At 39.7% G+C, this 24764-nt stretch overlaps 2 protein-coding genes across 4 annotated transcripts in view; one reads left to right on the plus strand and one right to left on the minus strand.

Annotated features, from left to right (window-relative positions):
- Positions 1 to 4714, plus strand: part of rbms2b (RNA binding motif, single stranded interacting protein 2b) — a 29208-nt gene extending 24494 nt beyond the window's left edge. For both annotated transcript variants that reach the window (XM_053483349.1, XM_053483350.1), the window contains exons 10-14: positions 1514 to 1564; positions 1667 to 1774; positions 2234 to 2314; positions 2396 to 2484; positions 3353 to 4714. In XM_053483349.1, coding sequence (XP_053339324.1) covers positions 1514 to 1564; positions 1667 to 1774; positions 2234 to 2314; positions 2396 to 2476 — 321 coding nt within the window. In that variant the 3' untranslated portion in view covers positions 2477 to 2484; positions 3353 to 4714. The remainder of the gene's footprint in view (positions 1 to 1513; positions 1565 to 1666; positions 1775 to 2233; positions 2315 to 2395; positions 2485 to 3352) is intronic.
- Positions 4715 to 6965: 2251 nt separating this feature from the next.
- On the minus strand, positions 6966 to 16569 carry senp1 (SUMO specific peptidase 1). Of its 2 annotated transcripts, none has more exons than XM_053483371.1 (18): positions 15997 to 16569; positions 14932 to 14993; positions 14648 to 14841; positions 14222 to 14306; positions 13958 to 14141; positions 13316 to 13463; positions 13099 to 13217; positions 12745 to 13025; positions 12093 to 12156; positions 10618 to 10656; positions 10431 to 10515; positions 10194 to 10337; positions 9771 to 9902; positions 9355 to 9558; positions 8990 to 9069; positions 8756 to 8840; positions 8285 to 8380; positions 6966 to 8173 (listed from the first exon to the last, which is right to left on the minus strand). In XM_053483371.1, exons 1-18 carry the CDS (start codon positions 16116 to 16118, stop codon positions 8108 to 8110), a joined length of 2190 nt encoding a protein of 729 aa, XP_053339346.1. In that variant the 5' UTR covers positions 16119 to 16569; the 3' UTR covers positions 6966 to 8107. The 2 variants fall into 2 exon arrangements, with proteins under 2 accessions (XP_053339346.1, XP_053339345.1); XM_053483370.1 differs by having other exon boundaries at positions 12733 to 13025.
- Between the last annotated feature and the right edge of the window lie 8195 nt (positions 16570 to 24764).

A 24764-nucleotide genomic window follows, 5' to 3' on the forward strand; every position in this document is an offset into this window, starting at 1 on the left:
AGTGTGTACAGTGCATTTAGATAGTATTCACAGTGCTTCACTTTTTTTACATTTTCAAAATGGATTAAATTAATTATTTTTCTCAGTAATTCTACCAAAAAATATTTCATAAAGACAACAAAAAAGAAAAGCGTTATAATAAATAATCACATGTACATAAGTATTCACAGCCTTTGCCATGACACTCAAAATTGAGCTCAGGTGCATCGTGTTTCCATTGATCCTCATCCGTGAGATGTTTCATCAACTCAATTGGAGTCCACATGGGGTAAATTCAGTTGATTAGACATTACAGTGGAACCTCGGATTGCGAGCATAATTTGTTCCAGAAGCGTGCTCGTATATCAAAACACGTGTATATCTCCATCTGATCAACAATTTGTTTAACAAACTTAAACAAATTAATCTGCACTTTAAATTTAAAGAGAATCGTGTCTGTAGACAAAATTTATGGACAATTGTTGCTCATCTTGCAAAACTTTCGCAAACCAGGTTACTCGCAATCCAAGCTTCCACTGTATTTGGAAAGACACACATGTCTATATAAGGTCCCACAGTTAACAGGGCATGTCAGAGCACAAACCAAGCCATGAAGTCCAAGGAATTGTTTGTAGACCCAGAGACAGGATTGTGTCGGGTTACAGAAAAATTTCCGCAGCATTGAAGTCCAGATGAGCACAGTGGCCTCAATCATCCATAAATGGAATACGTTTGGAAGCACCAGGACTGTTCTTAGAGTGGCCCGTATGGCCAAAGTGAGCAACCTGGGAGAGGAGGGCCTTAGTCAGGAAAGTGACCAATAACCCGATGGTCACTCTGAAAGAGCTCCAGCATCTCTGTGATGAGAGAGGAACCTTCCAGAAGACTAACCATCTTTGCAGCACTTCACCACTCAGGCCTGCATGGTAGAGTGGCCATATGAAAGCCACTCCTCAGTAAAAGCCACATGACAGCTGCTTGAAGTTTGCCAAAAGGCACCTGAAGGACTATCAGACCATGAGATTTTTTTTTTCTTGTTGAGGCACCTTTGGCGCCAATTACAGCCTCAAGTCTTTTTGAGTATGATGCTACAAGATGGTTGTTCTTCTGGAAGGTTCTCCTCTCTCCACAGAGAAACACTAGCTCTTTCAGAGTGCTCATCGGGTTCTTGGTCACCTTCCTGACTAAAGCCTTTTTCCCCCGATCGCTAACTTCGGCTGGGCAGCCCAGTCCTCGTGATTCCAAACTTCTTTCATGTTGTCTTTATGGGGTATTGTTTGTAGAATTTTGAGATAAATAATGAATTGAATCCGATTTGAAATAAGGCTGTAACATAGCAAAATGTGAAAAAAGTGAAGCGCTGTGAATACTGTCTGGATGCACTGTATATATATATATATATATACGGTATATACGGTATATATACTATATATATACAGTATAATTTTTTAATAAACAACTATATATATATATATATATATATATATATAATGTGTGCTTACTTGACAAAAAACAATTCTTTCCTTTACGACAGGTTCACAATCCATCCTGGATGCACCATCAGTCGTACCTCATGCAGCCCACAGTAGGTCTTCCACTGCAGCAGCGTGTCATCCATTAATTTACTGCTCCTACTGTATGCTTCTTATTTCATTTGCACATATTTTTGTTTGTGTGACTTCCACAGGGACCACTGCTTACCCCAACCATGGATCACGGTCTATCCATCCAGCCTGCTGCCATGATGCCACTGACCCAGCAGCTCAGCCATCTTTCCCTCGGCAGCAGCGGCACGGTGAGTCCCTAACGCTCAACACCATGCCAACCGCGACAGTCATGAGTTATGATGTTTTCTACCCCAGCGCTGTTCATTTCTCAGAGCAGATCGGCCAGAAGGTGTTAATTAACGTTCTAGAACAGCAGCTCTGACAGAAGCTCTGACTGCAAGGCAAATCACAGGTTTATATTAAAGGTGGTTGTTATGCACAGTATAATAGTTTGGCGAAGGTTTCTGTAAGGAGACATTATGATGTAACATTTATGGAAGACAAAACAGTTTTTATGTGAATGTTCAAGAGGATTTAAAACTTCAGGGCAGAATTTTATTGAAAAATAATCGACTTCTGAGTGGTAACACTTGGCCACATCTCAAACCCACATTCTTGATTATTTTCACCTAACAGCATGCCTCATCATGTTTTACTCCTGACATTTTTTCAATTGTAATACGATTCTCTCCTCTCGATGTTTTCAGTATATACCTGCAAACACAGCTATGCAAGGGACTTACATACCCCAGTACACCCAAGTGCCTCCTGCCAGTGTCACAGTCGAGGTAAAGCAGCAACAGTAACCGAGTAGAGTTGATTGTTTTCCCCGAATATATCTGTTGCTCACATGTTAAATAACACTGTAGGAAAACGGCGTCCAGCAGCCGCAGGTTACTATCGAGGCAGCCACGGAGCATCCGGCATTTTCCTACCAGCATGGCAAATGAAGAAAAAGGTGGGTTTCCTTGTTCATAAAAGAGAGAGTGATTTGTTTTGAGTGCTACAAGTTCTACCAGTCCAACATGATATAAGATGTATGAATTTATTTTCACCTGGGCTGCATTGTGGCCTCGCGCTTCCAGGATCGAGGGTTTGGGTTTGGGTTTGAGTCACGCCTGGGGTCTGCGTGGGTGGAGTTTGCTTGTTCTCCGCGCGTTTGGTGGGTTTCCTCCCACGACCCAAAAATATGCAGATTAGCCTAATCGCCGTTCCCAAATTGCCTGAGTGAGTGCGTGTTCGCTTGTGCCTTGTAATGTATTGGCACCCGGTACATCCCACTGTTACACTAGTGCTTGTATACCATCGAGGTAGAAGGTTTTTATCCATGAAGTCTTGTGCTCGCGACCCTGTACACGATAAGCGGTATAGAATGAATGAATGAATGAATGAATGAATGAATGAATGAACAGTTTCATCTGACCCAGCCAGTTTAGGATGTGCAAAATGTGTGTTTTGTAGTTACAACATTATTCTTTTAAAATCTTCCATGTGTGTCAGAGACGCTTTTCTGCTCCAGTACCAGTCTCATAAACAAAGCGTTTTTTCTCCTACAGAACTCCCGCTTTTCTGTGCGTTTTCCTTATTCTGATAATAGATGTGAAAGCTTTTGACCTGCAGCTGCATGATGTTATACTCTAAATTCCGAAAGCATTAATGAGCAGGAGTCCCGGTGTTCATCATAAAGTGCCCAGTGAGTGAGTGCAGTTACGTACCAAAGCCCCGTCGACACCTTGAATTTGATCACTAGGAAGATCTAGAACACTGAAAGCTGCAGGAAATTCCTTGTGCACTTCAATTGACAGCGTGTCTGTTTGGTCCCGCAGTTCATCCATGCAGGAATCAGCAGTCAGCGTGTCTCCAGTTTCTGCTGCTGTGGACATCAAAGGAGAGACACTGACATCTAAAGGAGCCTGTCCCCTAGTCAATTAAAGGAACCAGACATTAATTCTACTGGAGACTCTTTCAAGAGTACAGAGACCAAGCAATGGAAAGTTTAACCTCTTTTGGCAGCATTAAAAACAACATGAAGGAAGCTATTGACTCACAAAGGAGGGCAATGAAAGCTAGCAAACATTCACACATGTACAAACACACATGGTCTCTCTCTCTCTCTCTCTCTCTCTCACACACACACACACACACACTTTTTGTTTGGCACCTAAAATACACCTTTATTTGGTCATCCAGTGTGAAACAGAGACCATTTTAGAACAGTAGTTAGTAGTTTATTTTTAAACTATTTTTCTTTTTCTTTCATTTCCCACACTTGTTTGAAATCTGTGACTGCTTTACAAGTCTGTTTTAGAGGTAGTCTTTTGTACATAGAAAAGGCAATGTTTTTTTTTTTGCAGGTTTTGCTGCATTTTTTTATTGAATATCAAAAATTTTAATTAAATATGGAACAAGCTGCTTAAACGTGACTCGAAAGCAGTTAAAAACCCCGGTGGAAAAAAAAAAATGCTCCGTTGTAGACGTCCACATCACCCAGCAGTATGACGTGACTCACAGTTGCTATTTTTAACGAAGGTCAGATTTTATTAATAGTGAAATCAAGATCATAGACATGCTGTTCTGCCTCTGTCCCTAAAATGCTGCTTTGTCTCAGAATCGAGGTCCTACTCTTTTGAGATTTTTTTTTTCTTATTTAATAAGAAATTGTCTTTTTTTTTTCCAGAAAACTGACAGAAAACTTTCCTAAAATAATTAAATGCCAGCATAGCATGGACTTCTGCATACGTTTGTGATATTTCACATCCATGTGACTTTCAAAAACAGGTACATGATTTACACCCAGGCCCGGCACATACCCTGTCCCTGACCATTAAATGTTGACTAAAATAGTGCAATTCCAAATAGCAATGGATTTCCAGGTCCATCACCTGATCTGGAGTTGGGAGAACCTCTTTCGTCTGATGGCTCGGCTCAGTGCAGTCTATATGGGTACTGAAATGTTTGAAGACTATATGCACATAGCGTCACAACCTTTAACTAATGCCAAATTCAGGAGGAATCACACACACACACACTGCCCTGCATCAAGCAAAGAAAACAACTAAGGAGATTTTAAATGTGTAAAACTAGGTTAAAAACCCTTCAACACCTTATCAAAAGATGAAAACATAATTCTGAAACGGCAACGTTGTGGATGAAACATGGTTGGAAAAAAATTCATGAATGAAGATTACTTAAACACTTGGTGAAGTTGCATGGTAAATATATATATATATATATATATATATATATATACACACACACACACAATATGATGAGAACTTACAGGATTGGGACCTGAGTCTTTTTACCCGAGTCCATCCAGGTAAAAAGGGAAACGCATAAAGTGATGGAAAATGTCCACTGTACAAGTCTCTGGATGCAGCATTATGATCTGGGTTTACTTCAGGTGGTCAGGTGTAGGCTCAGCAACTTCACCTGATGATCTGAATGTACTAGATAAGCAGGTTGTCATATCTATGGAGACTTGGCATGGGTATATTACAGAAATAAAATCATGAAAGGGTTGTTCTGGGAGTACAAGGAATCATTTTCACACATGAACTGGCCATCACATCATCAAAGCTAAAGGTGATTGAATAAAATCCTAAAGCGTATGACTTTTTTTGGGGGGGGCAGGCAATGTATTTGTACATTGTCTAAGGCAATCACATTATGATGACAGGTCAAACTTCTGACAATGAATATCCTTAAGTCATAATAACATGGTTGTTTATTTTTTTTTAAACAGTTAATCAGCAGAGAAGAATCTATCAGTTGCTAGGTTACTCTTATATCTGTGTTACAATACATCAGGTAATCTGGTAGGTAGTCAAGCATGGTGTTATTATTAGTTTTTTGTCTATAATTTGAATGTTATTACCAACGAAAATATATAGCAGACTAATGTCAGTGTTATGCACCATGCACACACATTCTGTCACACTTTACTGGATACACAGCAATTACGTGGCAAATTGACTACACTAAAAGTTGGTCTAGCCAATTTGTCTACCTACATGTTTTGGCCAGTTAAAGGAAACCCAGATTGACACAAAGTTAAGAACTCCTTACAGACTTTCCCCTAACTCAGTGTTCAACCAGTAACCCTAAAGCTCTGATGTACATGCCAAAATCTCCCAAAAAACATTGATGAAGTGATCCAGGATATATTTTTTTCCAAAAAAACACCCATCATGCTGCTATCCTTAATGTCTTACCTCATACACATCATGTGGATAACTGACTCTTCCATGGTGACCTACTAATAAAAGTGGTGGCACAACATTAGAAGATAATATTGTGACAATTAGGTAGATCAGTTACCAAGGAACCATGAGGTCAGATGGTACACCTCACCTAGCAAAAATTGCCCCTTAGGTGAGCCCATCCATGGATAGCTTCCCTAGTGGGACTTCACAATGGTGAAGCAGAGGCACTAATGACAAGTTTTAGCAAGATGCAACTGAACCTCTTTGATGATGGCAAAACAAATCACTGACAACCATGGCTCTACCTGATGAGACTGAGGTTCTGCGCATCACTGTCACCTGTAATCATTATGTCTTAAATGGTTTGATACCTAGTTAATTATAATTCTTTGGTTGAAGCTGGACTTCCTCCCACAATCATAATGAACCTTACTAACCAATGACCTTTTCTATAATGGTGAACTTGCAAAGGATTATTTTTTGCCCAGTAAGCACCCTATAGTACAATTTGGACCAGATGATTGACCAGAGGATGATCAGTCATGGCTTCTCTTAACATAGTGTTATGTTATCTAAGGGTTTCACAGCACAGCGCTGAGTTCAGAGTGGTGAAATAGAATAAACATTCAGGTTAATTTTATTCAGAACAAGGGCAGATTTGAAGAGAAGCTCCAGGGAAAGATTGTATTTACATTACCACTTTCAGCACTTCATAGCAAAGTCTTGGTATGCACAAATATTAAGGGTGTAAGGTACACAAAAGTCACGGTTTGGTATTTATTAACTTTTTTTAAGCATGCAGTGTTTGTGAGCAGTACAGGCTTATAGGAGGTGTTTGTCAGGTTAAGGCGGCAGACTTTTCTCCCCTTTGTGGTTTAAACATTTAAAAAGCATTTAGGTATGTTTGAATTTAGAAGTGCACACATATAGTATATACACACATAAATGACTTTCAAACTTTTTGAAAATCTTAACACACTAATTAAATTATGTTAATTTATTTGTGAACTGAGTTAATTGAGGAAATTGCCCAGAATAGGTTACAGCTAGATCGTATTCACTCGGATCACAACCTCCAACCTGAACAGAACATTGTGTACCGAATGAAGCGGTCCAAATACATGTATTTTTAGTGTAGAGCATTTTTGAGCAATTATACTGTTTTTATATTTTTTCTGGCAAAATTCATCTGCAATCAATAAGCAAGCAAAAAATGAATTGTACAGCAAGTCAATCCAGGGACCCTCAGCCTCAGGATTTTATTTCTGGAAAGCCCAGATCTACATACAAAATAATAATAAAAGGTACAAAAAATGTATTAAATATCACTTCAGTTTTTCTGTGTTGACACGGTATGTACAATAGCTCCAAATATAGTGAAGACAAAACTAGAAACAGCTGCAAGTATCTAAATATAGTACACTTACATTAAGAGAGGCGAATATCCCCTGGGGTCGATATATAAAAAAAACAAAAAAAAAACAAGGATGCTATACTGCTGGTTTTATTTACAGGTCAAGCTGCCCTACACGGACCTCTATACAAATAAATCACGCTGATCCGATTTGCCACTCTGCCGCATGTCCCATCCTGTAGCAAAAATAACCGTCGCAAAGTGTTTGTTGGCTACCATGTGGAGCCTCGGCTGAATTAACCTTCCTCAGAAAGAAATCAGACTGAAGTCATAACTGCTGTCAATTAGACCTTTGCAGGTACAAGTGCAATTATGCTATTATGTAATAAAAAATCTCTGTGGCACATTAGTTCAGAAATGTTTTGTAAAATACAAATGTTTTTGACATCAAAAATATAGTGTTATTTTGCAAGTTTGGTTTTCTTATAAAAAATTGGGATTGTCAGATTTATAGCTTTATCCAAAAAAATAAAAAAGTCTAATTTAAAACAATAACAATTATGACTTTGAATAGGGAGTGAGAATTCTGAACTCAACATTGCTGAAAGAAAAAAAAAAGAAGAAATAAATAAATGTTAAAAAGAAAAAACAGTTGATGGAGCATACAGTTACAAGTTCTTCATAGGTGGCATAGAACTCGGATAGAAAACTTGCAGAGACAGAAAAAGGCAAAAGCATGCCAGGTAGTTGTTGAATGTTACAGAGAACATGAGTGAATAATTATGAGAAAAACACTTGGGCTTCGCAGGGTCCATTTGCAGGTGTCCTTAATAATTCAAACAGGCTGGGCATCAGCAAAATAGGACACCAGCTAAAAAAGTGTCAATGCACCACTTCTATGTCTGTTTTTTACTCAAGTGTCCAATCTGAGGTATCAAGTTCAATTTAAAAAATAAAAAAAAAAACCTCTGAGATAGAGCATTGTGTCATTGCTTTCCCAGGCACATCTTCGCAACACTGTCTTATCGCAAAAGTTTCCGGTTTAAGATCTCCCACACCATCCGCCTCCTGAAATACGGCATGTGTTTCTAAAAAAAAAAAAAGGCATCATGTCATAACGGCTCTAAAAATGAAAGAATAAAATAAAAAAATCAAATACCCACAACACACACTTCAGAAGCATCAATTAACAAGCCTACCTGTGTAAATGTGATTGGTTTGTCTTTGGTGATGTATTCAGCATACTTGCATGTAAACATCCCACAGTCACTACCATTCATTTGCTGGGGAATCTCCTAGAGGGTTTTATACAGAGAGAGGATCATAATTTTGCCACCTTTTTAATGTTGATCCGAACAATTATGCATCAGCGAACAAACATACAACAGCGTGTACTTTATAATGACAATTAAAATGTTTACACATGAAATATATTACTGAATTTGGCTTTGAGATTTAAAAAGGACCACATTACAAAGAAGCAAACCACCAAAAAAACCACCACTACTCCACTACGTGTTACTAGAAATGGAAAACATGAAAAGAATGACAAGCAAATTTTAACCGAAGGCAGATTAAGTTTTGCTGTACCATGCACATAAAAAAAATATTTTTGTATTATTTATCTTAATGATACAGGCTTCAGAATCCTGTGTGACTGTTTAACTTACATTGCGTTTTTTACTATGAAGAATCCAGTCTGAGGTAACAAACTCTTTCTTCTTTTTGTCCTCACTTTCCTGCTTCAAATAATTTCTGTGGAATAGAAACATGGCCATTAATTTCCACACAAAAAGTCTAGACAACAGTTATATGACCGGCATAAATTAAACATATAAAATGCAATGGATTTATGTAAAATGAGCCATCCCCGGTTCATTTTCTCACTCTGGAAAAGTGCTTACAGCAAAATCCGACACGCCTCGTCATTTTTCCCACCCATGGAGTCAAAATATGTGATGGCCTTTTTGCGGAAATCCACAACCTGACCGGGACACGAGAGAGGAAGAGAGAGAGAGAGAGAGAGAGAGAGAGAGATAACAAACATGGCTTAAAACTACAGAAACCATTTCATATTTTCATCTTTCTATTTCATACAGCTTCAGCATGTATTTATATCATAAGGAATTATCCAGGGCTTTGGAATAACATCTCAGCTAAAACGGAAAAATGCAAACCATGCGAATAAAGGAAACAATAATGAGCAGAAATCACTTTAAGTGTGCCTGAACTGAAAAGCACCGATTCTAGGAAAAGCTGTGTGACTTACAGAGAGACACCAGTGCACTCCTAGGTGGACAGGCACCAGGATAATGTCAACAGAGAAGATGTCCACCTTCTTGGTCCAGCGTCGGACAGCTGAATATCCCGAGCTGCGCAGCTTTGGAAAGAAAAAAGTGTTGAAGGTGTAGACAGAAGGCAGGTGGGGGGACTTGCTGCGCTCCACCAGCATATTCATGTAGAAGTTTATCACCTGTACATAAAGAGGTAGATTTGATGATTTCTCTCAGACATTAGCTATAATTTTTACACCTTTAGCAAAAAAAAAATATATAAAAATTAAGCATTAAGAAATAATGTATTAAAAATAAATTAAGCATATGAATTGGTCATGTGGCAAAAATAACATTATTCCTGCATTCTTGCCAGTGCAGGTTGCCTCCAATTTGTTGAAGTCACACTGACCTCATCGTTGAGCCAGTTGAGGTGGCTAAGGGTCTGCAGGTCCTTTCTGGTGATAGTGAGGCGGAATCCCTCGCTGAGCACATCGTCCTGACTTCCTCCTCTTAGTGCATGGCTTACCTCATTTTCCATGGCCTGCATGCCACATGTACAATTTTAATATTCCTTGTTAGAGCACACCATCACACTTATTATGTCTGTAAACTATAATAGGGTCATCACGTTTAAAAAGTGTGTTAAGGCAGCAGAATCATTTTACTGCACACCGGAACTGGTGTTGAAGATATCTGATCTAGGATAGCGTTATAATATTGATGTACAAAAGCTATGACCCGAGATATAGTGATTTTAATGATTTAGATACATTAGCTAGATCTTTGGCTGTTCAACTGTTATGTAGACTAAAGCAGGCAGTTTCTTTTTTACCTCTGTCAATTCAGGAAATTCCTGTTCCTCTGCTTCAGGCTTGGGTTCTTCAACAACAGTCGTTACAGGAACCTCTTTTTCTAGAGGGACCCGCACACGCAGCTCCACACCTTTCAAATTAGCTCTACCCTCGCCAGAAATACGCTATTTCACACAAAATTATGTACAGAAAGTGAGAAATAAGAAATGCTGCAAACACAGCGAGAAAAGTATGTATAGGGGAGGCACCTAGCTCACCTGACGCAGAAGCTGAAACGCTAGAGCCTCCTGCTCCTCTATTAGCTTCCGTCTCTCCCGAGCACGAGCATCATAAAGGCTTGTCCTATATGCACACGGGTAGGACACAAATGTAAACTGATGTTACGATAACTGGATTATAAGTTAACTGAATTCAAGAAAGAAACAGGACAGAAAAAACACTTACAGTTCTTTGATCCACAACTCTGCTTGAAAACATGGCATGCTGCAAAGATGGAGGAAAGAAACTTGTTAACTCCCGAAGAATAATAAGAGAGCATGTTTCCCAGACGATGGTCTTGCCATGTCTGGGACGGTATTGTTTCAGTGATTTGGGGAAAGCTCGTTCCGGACGCGGACTCCTATTCCAAGATACTCGTAAACCAAATTGAATTTTCCCATAAGAAATAACAGAAACTCAAATTATTCGTTCCACAGCCCCCAAAAAGAAAATTTTAACTAAATATTAAGTGAAAATAAAACAAATTAACCTGCACTTTACGTTTCTAAAAATAAATAAATAAATAAATAAATAAATCCCGACAGATAAGTGTTTCTGTTTGTGCGCACAGGCGTATGTGTGTGTGTTTGTGTGTGTGAGAGACGCTAAAGTAAGGAGCCCCTCCCCCACTCCACCATCTCGTCTTACAGTTACCCTTCCTCCCCTCTTTTCACACATTTGCGCGCACACAACAGAAACACTGTTTTATCTGAAAAAATAAACAAGAAATCTTTCTAACGACACTCGATTGAGCGACACACAAACAAAATTACTGATGTAAAGTAAAAATTAAACCTGCACTTTACCTTCAAAAAGAATCGCGACAGAGCAGTGTTTCTGTGTAGAGCAAAGAGAAAGAGTGTGTGTGTTTGTGGAGGTGAAAGTAGGAGGAGTCTGTGTGTGTGGCACGGTGTTCAATGACGCGCGCTCACAGGCAAAAAGAGCAGGCTAAGCCTTGAGCAGAAAGAGAAAATTTATTTTTTACCTCTCTAATGAGACTTGCTTTTGTTTTACACGCGCTGTACACACACGCATACGTACACACACAAAATAAAATGTTTTACGCGCACACACATGACGCTCTGCGTCAAAACTAAGACTTGTGCGTTTTCCGAGTCAAAATGTATTAGAAATCTTTGCTCGTCTTGCGAAACACTCGCAATCCGCGTTACTCACAATCTGAGGTTTCACTGTACATGACAACTTGTGTCTTCTAAACACTCTTTTTCCAAGAAATACAATTACCAGATAAATAGCTGTAAAATATAAAATATATTTTTAAGAGAGAGTGCTAAGGAACAACATCCACCACCAAATAATAAGCACCATATTATGTAACACTGTATAAGGGAATTTGACTAGCTAAACAAGACGGGATAAAGAATCTGTGCAATTTGCCTACATTTTCATACCTAGACCAAATAAGGAAAGCATTACACAACAAGTAGGATTTGCCTGTTGGGTGCATGGCTGAATTTACTTTCTTAGAAATGAAACTTTCTTAGTGTAGAAATTAGTAATGTTATAAATTCACACACCTTGCTGACCAAAAACAAACAAACAAACAAACAAAAAAATATATTCGTATTGCTCATGTAAAATTGTATACTTTGTGTCTCATGAAGAGCTGAATATCAACAAATCAGCTTCATAATCTTTACCTGGAGCCCTCTGTTCTCTTGCCATGTTGCTCCTTCACAAAAATCACAGAATCCCCATCATGAGCTGTTAACAGAAAAAGCACACAAAACAAATTAAAACACACAAATCTTCCTAAATACCATGTATACCAAGCTATACACAGAGCCGGCGTGTAATAATATTCATAATGCTTAGTCAAACATCACAGTTTACTACAGATAACCATAACGCTGTTGATTCGGGCTGTATATGGAGCTTTGGGAACATGACTGGATCACAGATGGCGGCCCCGCTGTGTTGCTCCTACGCACCGAATTACTCACATATGTAACATACTTAGCAAAATAAACAGGTTGTGGATCATTTACCAGCTTTTCTTTACAGTGATTAGATTTATTACAGAGCAAGTTGTCTAACATGGCTAACTAAATGAAGACAGTCACATGGTTTGGTTGCTATGCGAGCGTGTTACGTTAGCAATCAAAACAGCTGTCGCACAAAAAGAACGCATCATAAAATTTTACTAGTCAATAGTAATACTGAGGGGAAAATACTAAAAAAAACAAATGAACAAAAAAAAAACTGTATATATCATAACTGTCAGTGGGACATGCCATATCCAGAGTAAACATTTTACTTTTATAAAAGCTATAGAAGTACCAGAGTGCACACCAGATGACTGTGTGTCCTGAGAAGAAGTATCTTGGAGAGCCGGCGGTGATGGCACTGACCGCTCGGCCAACCCTGTTTTTCTTGTGATGTATTTGCCGTCTGAATCAGGATACCAGGACTGTGTTTCAGGCCCGTTGGAGAGTGCACAAGGACTGTGCATCGTGCTCGAGGTCTGGGGACTAGGTGACAAGCTGGATAAACCGAAAGAGGACTCTCCTGCTCCTGAGCCTGTTGGCGAGGCACACTGTAGCAGTCTGCGACTTGATGTCAGGAAACTGGAACTGCAAAGCCAAATTCCAGTAAATATACACAGTCCTGAATGATAATGTAGAAACAGTCTTGCATGACACTCACAAATCCCGATGTGATCGAATCCCTGGGTTAGAACTGCTGTCACTGACGAAGGATGACTGCCCACCGGACACCATGGATAGTAACTGTCTGTACACCTCCTTCTCCTCTTCACGGACAGACTGAAAAAATTAGCAACAGCGAGAGAGTGCATTCATAAGATAAGAACACTTGTTTTTGCCACTTTTTTGTAGCATGACTAGATCAGAAAGTGTCAGACCTCTTGTGCTGTGCAGTGAGTTCTGCCTCTCCAGTGACGACTGGAGGAGCCGACAGAGGGATTCTGCACAACTCGAATAGGAAAGGTTTTTTCATACATGCTGGTGTAAGATGTGTTCCCTGTGCTTGACCCAGGTGTCGAAAATTGGCTGAGGAAAAAAAAAAAAAAAAAAGTTGCACATCGTTACATCTTTGTAATTTTTGTTTCAACACAAAGCTAATATTGATATATTTCAGTAACCATAATCTATTTAAACCATTTGTTAAATGATGCTTAGTCATTAAGTCTAGGTATGACTGAATGTATTTATCAAAGGTTGAAACACCCGGTTTGAGCATCACATTTATGACTTATAAATACAAAAGGTTGTACTGTTAGAATGTTTCAACCAGAGCAAGACTTGCACTCCCATTGCATAATGCTCACTGTTTCCTTACATAAGAAATGAAGGGAAAAAAAACAACAAAACAAAAACATTTCACCATGTGCCATTGAATTTAATATATAATTAGCTTTGATGTTATTTTGCCAGATCCCTTTGCTCAACATCTATTGTTTTTTCCCCCCAACCAAATCAGGACACAGCCTCTTTTGGGGAATTTTTACTACATAAAAGTGTACAGCAAACCTAAGGGGACGTACTTTGGTGATCTTTGCGCTCTGATGTAAAGCGGTCGGCCGAGTCGTGGAGATGGGCATGGTTTAGAAGTGCAAGTAGTAACAGAATGACCGTTGGTTTTGTACGTCTCATGGGATGGAACACTTGCTTGTACATGTTGTTTGCTGACCTCTGTTATTGTGACAGACTTTTCGGTTCTTAGAGAGTCTGTAAGAAAAAAAGAGGAAAAATGGTAGAGAGAAACACCGACAAGAAAGAAATTTGAAGGAAAATATTTGTCATGCTACCTGATTTAATGATGGTCTTCCATTCAAAAGCTGTTGGGGGAGCGATGAATGCGTCCTTGTGCTTTTCATGGTGTCTTTCGACCAACTGAGAGGGAAAACATCCATAAATGAATACAAACATTAATTCCATAATGTCAGATAAATAACTTGTATAGAGAATGTAAAACAATGAATGTAATTTTTATCTTAGCTAGTCTATAGACATTAAAAGGTTACATGACCAAAGTAGACAGACTATTAAGCGGAAATCTAACGACAGTGGAAAGCCAAACGTAACTTAATTTCTACACTTTTAATTACATTTAACTGTGGCCATTTTCCCTCAACTGCAGAATATAAAGTTACCACAGAAAAACGCAACACAGCATAAGATTCATATTCACTGTACGTCAGGTTTCAACATAGTGTCTACAAACAGTGCAGCACCTTGCTTTCATTCCACACATTTCCTGATGAATTGGCTACATCAGATGATGGTATTTGGGTTCCAGGTGGGCCAGGGGAAGCAGGTAGCACGTTCCTCAACGTTGGACTGACGCTGTTGCGCATCCACAAAGCAACACTGGAGCCATGGGTCTTCACCCCTTCAGCAGCATTCTTCATTGTGTCCATAATATCTCCTTTAACACACATAACCAAGGGGACCATGTGTCAAATTTTGGTAAACGCCATAAACTGTATTGTCGAGGCTGAATGGAATAATGACTTACCCATTCTAAACTTTTTGACAGCTCTGTCATCTTCGTGATTAATACCATCCCCATCTTCCAAACTGTCAAACACAGAAGGTTTGTTACAGGTTGTGAAACAATGACAATAAGGAGCATACAAGCAGTTATATTTATTAAGTTATATATTTCAACAATGATGAACAATACCACACAACCATGCCTTAAACACCCTGAAGAACTTCTTAAGCTTCAGAACACGTAAGTCTACTCAGGAAGTTTTTTTTTTTTTTTTTAACATTTTACTCACAATAGCTGGTGCACCAGACACAAACTTGTGCTAAAGTGGTTAGTAAGGCTGACTTGTTTGTAGTTCTGGAACCAAATCAATACTCGGGATGGAAATCACCAAAGAAACAGTGGATTCTACGTATATCATGACATATAGGTGGTGATTCAATTTGTATTGCAATTCTCCAAATATAACAATTTTATAAAAACTTGAGGATTTTAGGGGAACAGCAACATTTTACCACCTCAAATGCAAACATACATAAATATATCAATTAACACACACACATTATATATATATATTATATGCAGTCGTCGGTATAAAGGGATACGAGCAGAATCACCACTGACCAGATGTTTGGATTGTTCTCAGCACACCTGTCACATGGTAGTGTGTGGCACATCCAAACTAGGTTTTCCAGCAACAAAATGATGTATAAACCAAACTCCACACGCTACCATATAAATACTAAGCATACCATTCCAAATTACAAATACAGGATGACCGGGACTTCATTTCTGCTAGTCCCTATCCTGTGATAAATTAGGAAAGGGAGAGAGGGTGGATAACCCGTGTGAGGTTACAGGAGCAGAGGTACAGTCAGTAACTATAGACCTCCAGCATCCTGCTGCTGCACCTGTGTGTCTAACCACGTGTCTGATTGCTTTCCCACTGTGCTGTACTGACTGCACGAGTTTCTTCCCGCCCACTTTTCAGTGGCTTCCTGATCCGACTAAAAGCCGGGAAACCAGCTCCAAACTTTCCCCCACATTACTCGTCCACACCTTACTAAAGTATAACTCAGACCTTCTCACCTCTCTAATGGTCTTTTTCTCTGTGAAGGAGTGTCTCGAACATGGACGGGCTCAGCAGCCGGCACTCCGTTGCGTAGAGTCGCAAGTCTACTTTCAATCCATTCGCAGAATTTATTGAACATCTTGAAGCTCGTGTGAGGAAACTCCAAAAGCCACACCGGTCAAAGACACTTAACGTCAACGAACTCCAGCATCCGCGGAACTCCCGCGCGCGCCCTGCGCATGCTAGTGGATAATTACCTGCTAACTTAGCTTTGTTAGCCGACTAGCCTACTCCTCATGTCCAGTAAACGCGCCTAGCTAGCTCGCCAAGCTTAAACCTAAAGCTATCGACAACTACCTAGCTAACTAGCTAGTTAGCCTACGATGCTAATACCAACGATAACTGACGAATTGAAAGAATCCGTCCAACTCAGCCACCTCAGAACCGTTTTCTGCCTACGTCACTATCTGTGGCTGTTTTTCCCCCCTACTGAGTCCGGAGTTTTAAAAAAAATACTCTGAATGAAAAAGAGCACATAAACTTATTTTTACACGATAACCTCTCCCGCTTCTTCCTCATTTAAAACCACAACATGGCCGAAAGCCGCGTCTTGACACAAATGCTTCTCATTGGCTCAGATGCGGCGCGCGCGTGCAGTATTCTGAGGCACGATTCGCCCAGCCAGCTGAAAAAAAAAAAAAGAATCCCGCTGTGTTACGTCACAACATCAATCTTTAAACATATATTTATGAGATAATGTCTTTTCTCCACCTGGCATCGTAGCACGCTATATAAATGTAGAATATTAAAAATAATTAATCATTAACGTTAATGAAAAACTTCTGGTCACAGAATATCAACAAATTCACTACTGCACTTTCACTTTCTGTCTGTGAATCCAAAAGGCATCTTTGCACCATTCATTATTTGTATATAATAATGTGATTCACAGTGGCTTAGTGGGTATCATTGTCGCCTTTCACCTCCAGGGTCGGGGTTTGATTCCTGCCTCGGGGTCTGTGTGCATGAAGTTTTCATGTCCTCTTCATGCTTGGTGGGTTGCCTCCGGGTATTCTGGTTTCCTCCCACAGGTGCAGGTGAGGCTGATTGACATTCCCAAATTGCCTGTATTTTGTGAATGAATGTGTGAGTGTAAGTGTGTGGGCCCTGCAATGGATTGGCACCCTGTCCAGGGGGTACGCCGCCTCATGCCCTACATCTCCTGGGATAGGCTCCAGGTGCTTTGTGACTCTGTACACAGGATAAAGCGGTATAGACGATAAGTGAGTGAGTACTATACTGTATTTTACAGACGTTCATGTATGTACATGTGTGTATTGCACATACAGTATGTTTAGATTATTTGAGCATGTTTTTTTTTCTTAGTACGTCTTTTTTTTTTGCAAAGTTATACTGTATATTACTATATATACCATACCTATGCACCTTCTGTACATTAATCACTCCTTCTCACCCCTGTACATATGGACCTATACCATTATTTACCACAATCATTATTTATTAAAAATAGGCAATTTTTGCACTTCTGGTTAAATGCTAACTGCATTTAACTGGCTCTGTACATGTATTTTTTTCACAATGACAGTAAAGTTAAATCTAATCTAATCAAATCCTATCTAATCTTGTTCTTTCTATATCATTCTATCCAAAATAACAAAAACTTAACTACAAAGTAAGACTTAAACCAACTATCAATCCACACATCCATTCTGCATTGGGTCACATGGGCCCTGTAGCCTGTCCCAGGAAACTTCAGGTATAATGTGGGAAAAACCCTGGATGGTGTGCCAATGTTTTGGTGGGCACAAGCACTCACACTCAGTCACATGCTACGGTGCTAAGTATGGCACTATGGCATTAATGCCAACCAGCCTACAATGTAAGACTTTAGTCTGTGGGAGGAAACAAGAGTACCCCGACCTTGGAGGAGTTTAAGTCAAACCAGATTAAAAAACAATCTTTATTTCTTGATATAATCTCCTGCCACACTGAAGCACTCATCCCAGTGTTTTACTAGTGCTTGGATATCATCATGGTCGAAAGTTTTCCCAGTATACTTGGAACTGGGATCAGACTGCTTGCTTCATGGCTCACATATCTAGAATGTTTAAACCATTACATACAGCCAAGACCCCCACCCCCACCCCACTACAGTCTTATTAAAAATATTTTTGGCTGTCAGCTAGTTTACATGAACAGTTGAACAATGTTAAGGAAGATTATCATAAATAAGTAATTTTCATGCAAGTCATGAGAATTATGCAAATACAGTACAAAAAAAATCTGTATAAACCACTCATGCAGAAACATAGTTTTCGAAAAAGCATTAAAACAAACATACAGTATATTAGCTGTGTATACAAGCTTTACCAAATATGTAACATAAAAATTACCTACAGTATGTGCACATTGATCTTATGTAGATCTACAAGAGAGAAACACAGAAACTGCAGAACAGCCTAAAGAAATGTATCTAGTAACGATTGTTTTATTCGTGTAGGTGTTTTTCATGTAACATACAGTAACTGCAAATCTATTTCAGACAAAAAGTCTTCAGTTTCCTGCTTTATATTACAGCACATGTGAGATACTGGCACTGTATAGGTAACATTTTTCTTTAGTTACAGACAAAATATTCTCTATTTCAAAGCTGTAGTTCTCAACATCCCATTTCAGAAATACAGAACAAAGATCTGGGGTGAACACCAGAGCAGAAGAGAAGCTTACCTCAAGGACCAAACAGTACAATGAAACACTGAGTGAACAGGATCATTCAAACCTGAATTATGAATCGAACAAAGAAAGGAGGCTACAGGGAACATGGAGTTACAGTACTTCATGCTGTATTGTGTTGGGAAGGTATCTCCATCTTGTGAGGCTCACTGCACTTCTTGTTAATATTGTTTTGAATATGGCAGAGGTGAAGTTTTAAATTACCATGACTCATCATGGATTAGTTGTATTTTTACCTTTTTATGCAATATGTCCACGTCCAAATTTTAGACATTTCTGCTAACATGCTTAAATATTTATTTTGTTGGCCTTTGATTACAACACACATTGGGTCGCTTCCAAATTGGGTCCTGGAATATGTCTATGCCATCAAGGAAGAAAAGACGGGATAACCTGGTCATTCAGTACATTCAGGCCGTCAGCTGGCTTCATTTTATTGCCACATAGTTTTGCTGAACGTAGGCCTGACCAACTGAACCAACTCCAGATCATAAAACTGTCTCCACAGGCGCTTTATGTGCTTCCCTTCTTATCCTGATCCACCCATCACTCTGGAATAGGGTCAAACTACTCCAACCACATACGTAACTGTTCTCCATCGTTCCAAAGTTCAATCTTTTAGTTAGTCTCACTAACAAGTCTTAGATTGGTCTCACTAACAAGTGGTTTTCCGATGAGCACACAACCATTTAGTCCCAATCCTGTGAGTTCCCATCACATTCTACATTACTGTCAATTTTTTTTTCTTTTCTTTTTTTTTTTACCATTCATCTCCAATGTGATCTCCAATTGTGGACATTCATGATTTTTTGTTTTTGACCGCACTTCTTCTGTGAAGTTGAGGACTAAGCACTATTTTTCCAGGTGTTAATAATGCTGCAGTTCAGAACCCAACAAGACTCAATTCAGCGATTTCTTTCCGTGTTTGCTTGATGCAGGTCAATAATATTTTCTCGAGCAAATTCAACAAACGTTTGACTGGGTAATTTTACATGTCTTCTGAATTTTTGATGATAAGCCGGAACTAATTCATATGCACGTAACACTGCCGCTTTAATCGCGTCATAATCCAAACTTTGTTCTAACGTTAGAGCAGAGCACACCTCCTGTGCTTTCCCTAACAGTTTACACCGCAAAAGCAAAGGCCAAATATTCCTAGGCCACTGTAATGTGGTCGCAATGCGTTCAAAAACAGTGAAGTACGTGTCGACTTTACTCTCCCTAAATGACGGAACTAACGAGATTTGTTTGCTAATATCGAACTCAGAGGAACTTAGCGGTGCTGTTTGCGACGCTGCAGGGAGACCCTTTTGCCTCTGGAAAGGAACTCAGAGGTTGGCCATTCTTTAACTGGAGCTCGAGCTCTTTCCGACGAACATCACGCTGCGTCTCAAGCTCTGTGCGTCTCGGATCTGTAGCAGCTGACTCTGATATTGTTGGCGGCTGAGTTCCAGCTCTAGATCTTTCAAGCGGACTGCCAACATTTTATCATCCAATAAAGATGGGGGAACGGCATCTATACCAAAGACTACGTCAGATTTGAGTTCCGCCTTAGCAGCACCCAAACCGTCAGATAGTTCAAGGTGAGAAGCAAAACCTGAAACCACACCCGCTTCCGGTAATATCCTTTGTTTCGTGAGCTCCGTGCGCAACACCTCTTTAATCTCCCTCTTAAGTGCAGTATGAGGAATGATAATATCAAAGAAATCCACAATCAGTAATAAATCATCCTTACGGCACTTTTCAAATTGTTCATGTGTGGGGGCGATTGTAAACTTATCAAATTAAAATTTCGACATCACGCAACCTGATTTTCCTCCCATGATGATGCTAAATTGACCTTGTTTTGCTGATGGAAAGGTACGTAGTGTGTAGCGGACGAGCCCCCAATTTATGTTACGCCCCGTCTAGGGTGAAGGCACAACATGAAAGCAATATAATTAACCTTATTAACGCAAATAAGCAATAGTTTAATAGAAAAACAATGATTTTTACAAATGAAAGTGGGAGAATTGACTTCAGGAGCCGATCAGGCCAAAATAACAAACAATAAGCAACTAATATTAAACCCCCTAATATCCCTATTTACAAATACATATAAGGGACGTAACACCAGCAAACACAGCTTGCAACCAAGGAACCTGCATAGTTAATATTGCAATACCGCTAAAATTGTTATGCAAACAATATCAATCAGGATGGTCTTTTTTATAAAAATTTTATACTTACATGACCAAAAGGAATAATAAAAGCCAGGATCAGTCCACATATGAAGAATGAGGTGCATATGACTGACAGCACACGCTGGCAAGAAGTCACAACAATCTAAAAAAGAAATGTGACTAATATCTTCTTTAGATATTATGTCTGTTAAGAGTCGTAAAGAAAATATAAAATAAACTTAAGAGAGTAAACTCTCTTTGTGCAGAGTTCTTTGGGTAGCTTTGTCACACTTTTTCATGCAAAACCCAGGAGCCTACATTAGGTTTTTTGTTTCCATCTAAAAACTGATCTGTTATGTTGCTTTTTTTTACAGGCATGCAAATATTCTTCTGTAATCTTCTTCATTTATCAATTTTTACATTATGTTTAATAATAGTTTTTTTATTTATTACATAATAATGCAAACATAATAAACATACATAAGAAAATTTGTACTAAAGATATTATGGCGCCTAAGACTCTTGCATAAATAAGCTTCAGCTAGTCCAGAATGCAGCAGCGAGAGTCCTCACTAGAACCAGAAGATATGAGCACATCACCCCTATCTTATCTTTACTCCATTGGCTCCCTGTGAAATTTCGCATTGATTTTAAAATACTACTCTTGACATATAAAGCATTAAATGGTCTCGCGCCGCAGTACCTGAGCGAACTGCTAGTGTCTTACGATCCGCCTTGCCTATTATGAAAAATACAGCTGGGGGCAGAGCTTTTTCTTACAAAGCCCCCAAATTATGGAATAGTCTTCCAAATAGTGTTCGGGACTCAGACACAGTCTCAGCGTTTAAGTCCAGGCTAAAAACCTATTTATTTAGCCAAGCATTTTTATAAATTGATTTGTCTTGGGTAAAGGGGCAGATCTGGGGGACTCATGGATGTAGAGTATTATGGTGAACTGGTATGTTTAGATGCTGTCTTCCCCACTCTCATTGATCACTCAGGTTTGTTGACGGTGAGGTGATTGTTTGCTTTACATCTCAGGAAACCCTCATGTCTGTGTTTCCTTCTGGCTCTCCCTTTTAGTTATGCTGTCATAGTTAGTCCTGCCGGAGTCTCTGCTTGCACTCTACACTAAATACTGTATACATTCACATTATACATTATGTGACTGCGACCATACCTAACTCTTATGTTATCTCTCCTCTTCTGCTCTCCCCCCCTCTCTCTCTTCCCTCTCTATGTCGAGCTACACATGTCGTTCCTGAGCTGCCAGTGACTCCCTTTGCCCTCCGGACCTGTCTGACCCATCCTGGTGCCCCGCTTCTAGTTGGAGATCTCGTTGCATGGATGCCCTGTGTGTCTGTCTGGGATGCCTCTGGTGTATGGGGACGGTTTCACTCTACTATAAAGACAGTTCTGGCCTTGACTCGTGTTGACAGCTGTTTCTCTGAGGACTTAACTTGTCTGTTGCTCGATAGTTCAAGACTGTTATTACCTACAAGTCTCTCTGAGTCTCCAATAACTACCTGGACTCCATATTAACATCAATTATTATCAACTGTTATAGCTCAACTTGCTGCCACCTAACACACAGTATAAACCTCCAACTGAGGATGGGTTTCCTGTTGAGTCCGGTTCCTCTCAAGGTTTCTTCCTATTACCATCTCAGGGAGTTTTTCCTTGCCACTTTCACCCGCGGCTTGCTCGCCAGGGACAATCTGCTCATCTTAAATCATGCACACTTACATTCCATACAGACTTAAATAATTCTTTTGATTGTGTAAAGCTGCTTTGCAACAATGACAATTGTTAAAAGCGCTATACAAATAAAATTGAATTGAATTGAACATTAGGATTTGTGCCACAGTAACTGGAGCTTCCTCCTTAAACATCCAATATGGTGTTAATGAGCAAAAGAAATATCATTAGATACCGACTTGATTGTCTAATAATATTGTCTCTGGATGCTTTAGGCTTGGAAGAAATTGCTTAAGCAAGGGGAAACAGTAACAAAAATAGTTCTGATGCAGATAATACTTCCTGATCATTTGGAGAAACCTGAGAGCAGCGGTTTCAGCCAGACAATAATTTATAATATGATATTTTATTTTATCAGTGCCCCATGTGCATGCAAATTCACACACTCATGTATAATGAGTGTGTGAATTTGCATGCACATGGGGCACTGACTTCTGCTCCCAAGCACATCCTTGATAGCATACTCACATCATAAATTACATGCGATGATTACAGTACACCAATAATTACATGTGACCTAAAAAATTTATAATTTCCCCATGGGAGGATTTAATGTCATTTCATGAATAGGTGTCTGTAAAGGAGTGTCATGGTGGTGTAGGATTTATCACTGTGGCCTCGTCCCTCCAGGGCTGATGGTTTGATTCTCGCCACAGGTGATTCTGTGTGGGTGGAAATTGCATATTCTCCTTGTGCTTGGTAGGTTTCCTCCAGGTACTCCGGTTTCCTCCCACAGTTCAAATTTTCAAAAATTAGGCTAATTGGTGTTCCCAAATTGCGTGTAGTGTTTGACTTGCGATGGATTGGCGCCATATCTCCTGGGATATGCGCCAAGCCCCACGGCCCTGTACATGAAAAAGATGATGTCTGTGAAGGTTCTTAGTCACCCACGTGAGGTTATCTGGAAGTTGATCAATGTCAACTGTACTTCTTTCTTAAGCTTTCTTTCGCTTACTCCAGTCAAGGGGTCGCCACAGCAAACCACCCAATCCGCACACAACTTGGCACAGGGTTTATGCCGGATGCCCTTTGTGATGCAACCCTGAGACTGGCACGGCATGCAGTGGCTGGGTAGTATTTGGTGTGGCAGCTTCACAACCTGAAGCCTTAAATGCTCAGATCGACAACCTAGAGCATTAGCTGCCTGAACCAAAATTGCCCAACTGGATTTCTACCTTGTTAGGTCGGGATGTTCCATGACTTATCCAAGTAGTTTCTTTAGTCTGAGCGACCCCTTGACTGGAGTCTTGTTTTGAAGTTAATAAGATTCCCCATACAGTATTTGTATCTTCTAAGGTCAACGATCCTCCCCTGACTGAAAGGGCTGGTTAGGTGAAGAATGAAGACATTGAGCATAGAGGAGAGTAGGTGAGGGGGAGAGTTGTTAGGAAGACCTCTAATAAAGAGAGGGATTAGGAGGAGTTGTTAAAACATAATGACCAGAGAGAGCAGGGTAGGTCCTTTCATGTGGCCTTTCTGGTGAAGTGGAGTAGGAAAAATAGGAAACAGGTTGTCCCTAAGACCTTTAATTTTACATAGATAGCCTCTTACAAACCTCTATCTCAAACCATCTATCCTCTCTGTTCAAGATTTGTACATTTCTGTCCTCAAATGTGATCCTCTAGTCCTTCAGGTGAAGGTACACTGGTGAGTCTGATCCTGAGACGTTGTTTTGTCTACCCAGTGTAGAGCTCTGAACACTCTTCACCACACTGCATATATTCAATTTCTCTTCTTATGTTTCAGTGCCCGGTCTTAGGTGTGGACAAGTCTCTGTCTTAGTGTGTTTGTGGATTTGAAATGACCTGGTATGTGGTGTTTTTAGGAAATCCTTTTTCGCTTCTCAGACACTCCAGGCACTAATTGGATGATAAGGTTTTTCCGTTGGCTCTGAGTCTCAGCTCACTCTGTCGTCCTTCAGTGGATCTGGAAGCTATTTTGTTAAAAGCTATTCCACTTAGGATATCCGCAGGCCTTAAGAGCTGTCTTAAGATGCTTGTTTTCTTTCTTGGCTCCAGTGGAGGTGGAGAGGTTTTTATGACTGGATAGGCTTTTATAAACCATTAGACTACACTGCCCTCTACAGTCATGTTAACATACATCACCTGAGC

This window comes from Clarias gariepinus, chromosome 22 (genome assembly GCF_024256425.1).
Source record: "Clarias gariepinus isolate MV-2021 ecotype Netherlands chromosome 22, CGAR_prim_01v2, whole genome shotgun sequence".
NCBI classification, from domain to species: Eukaryota; Metazoa; Chordata; class Actinopteri; order Siluriformes; family Clariidae; genus Clarias; species Clarias gariepinus.

Excerpts from the sequence above, each read along its gene's own strand:
- senp1 (XM_053483370.1), bottom strand. The coding sequence starts at position 16,118 with ATGTTCAATAAATTCTGCGAATGGATTGAAAGTAGACTTGCGACTCTA. Across the intron at positions 14,142-14,221 it reads GAAGACCATCATTAAATCAG|ACTCTCTAAGAACCGAAAAG; the intron begins GTAGCATGACAA and ends TTTTTCTTACAG. Across the intron at positions 13,026-13,098 it reads ATTCGATCACATCGGGATTT|TTCCAGTTTCCTGACATCAA; the intron begins GTGAGTGTCATG and ends TTGGCTTTGCAG.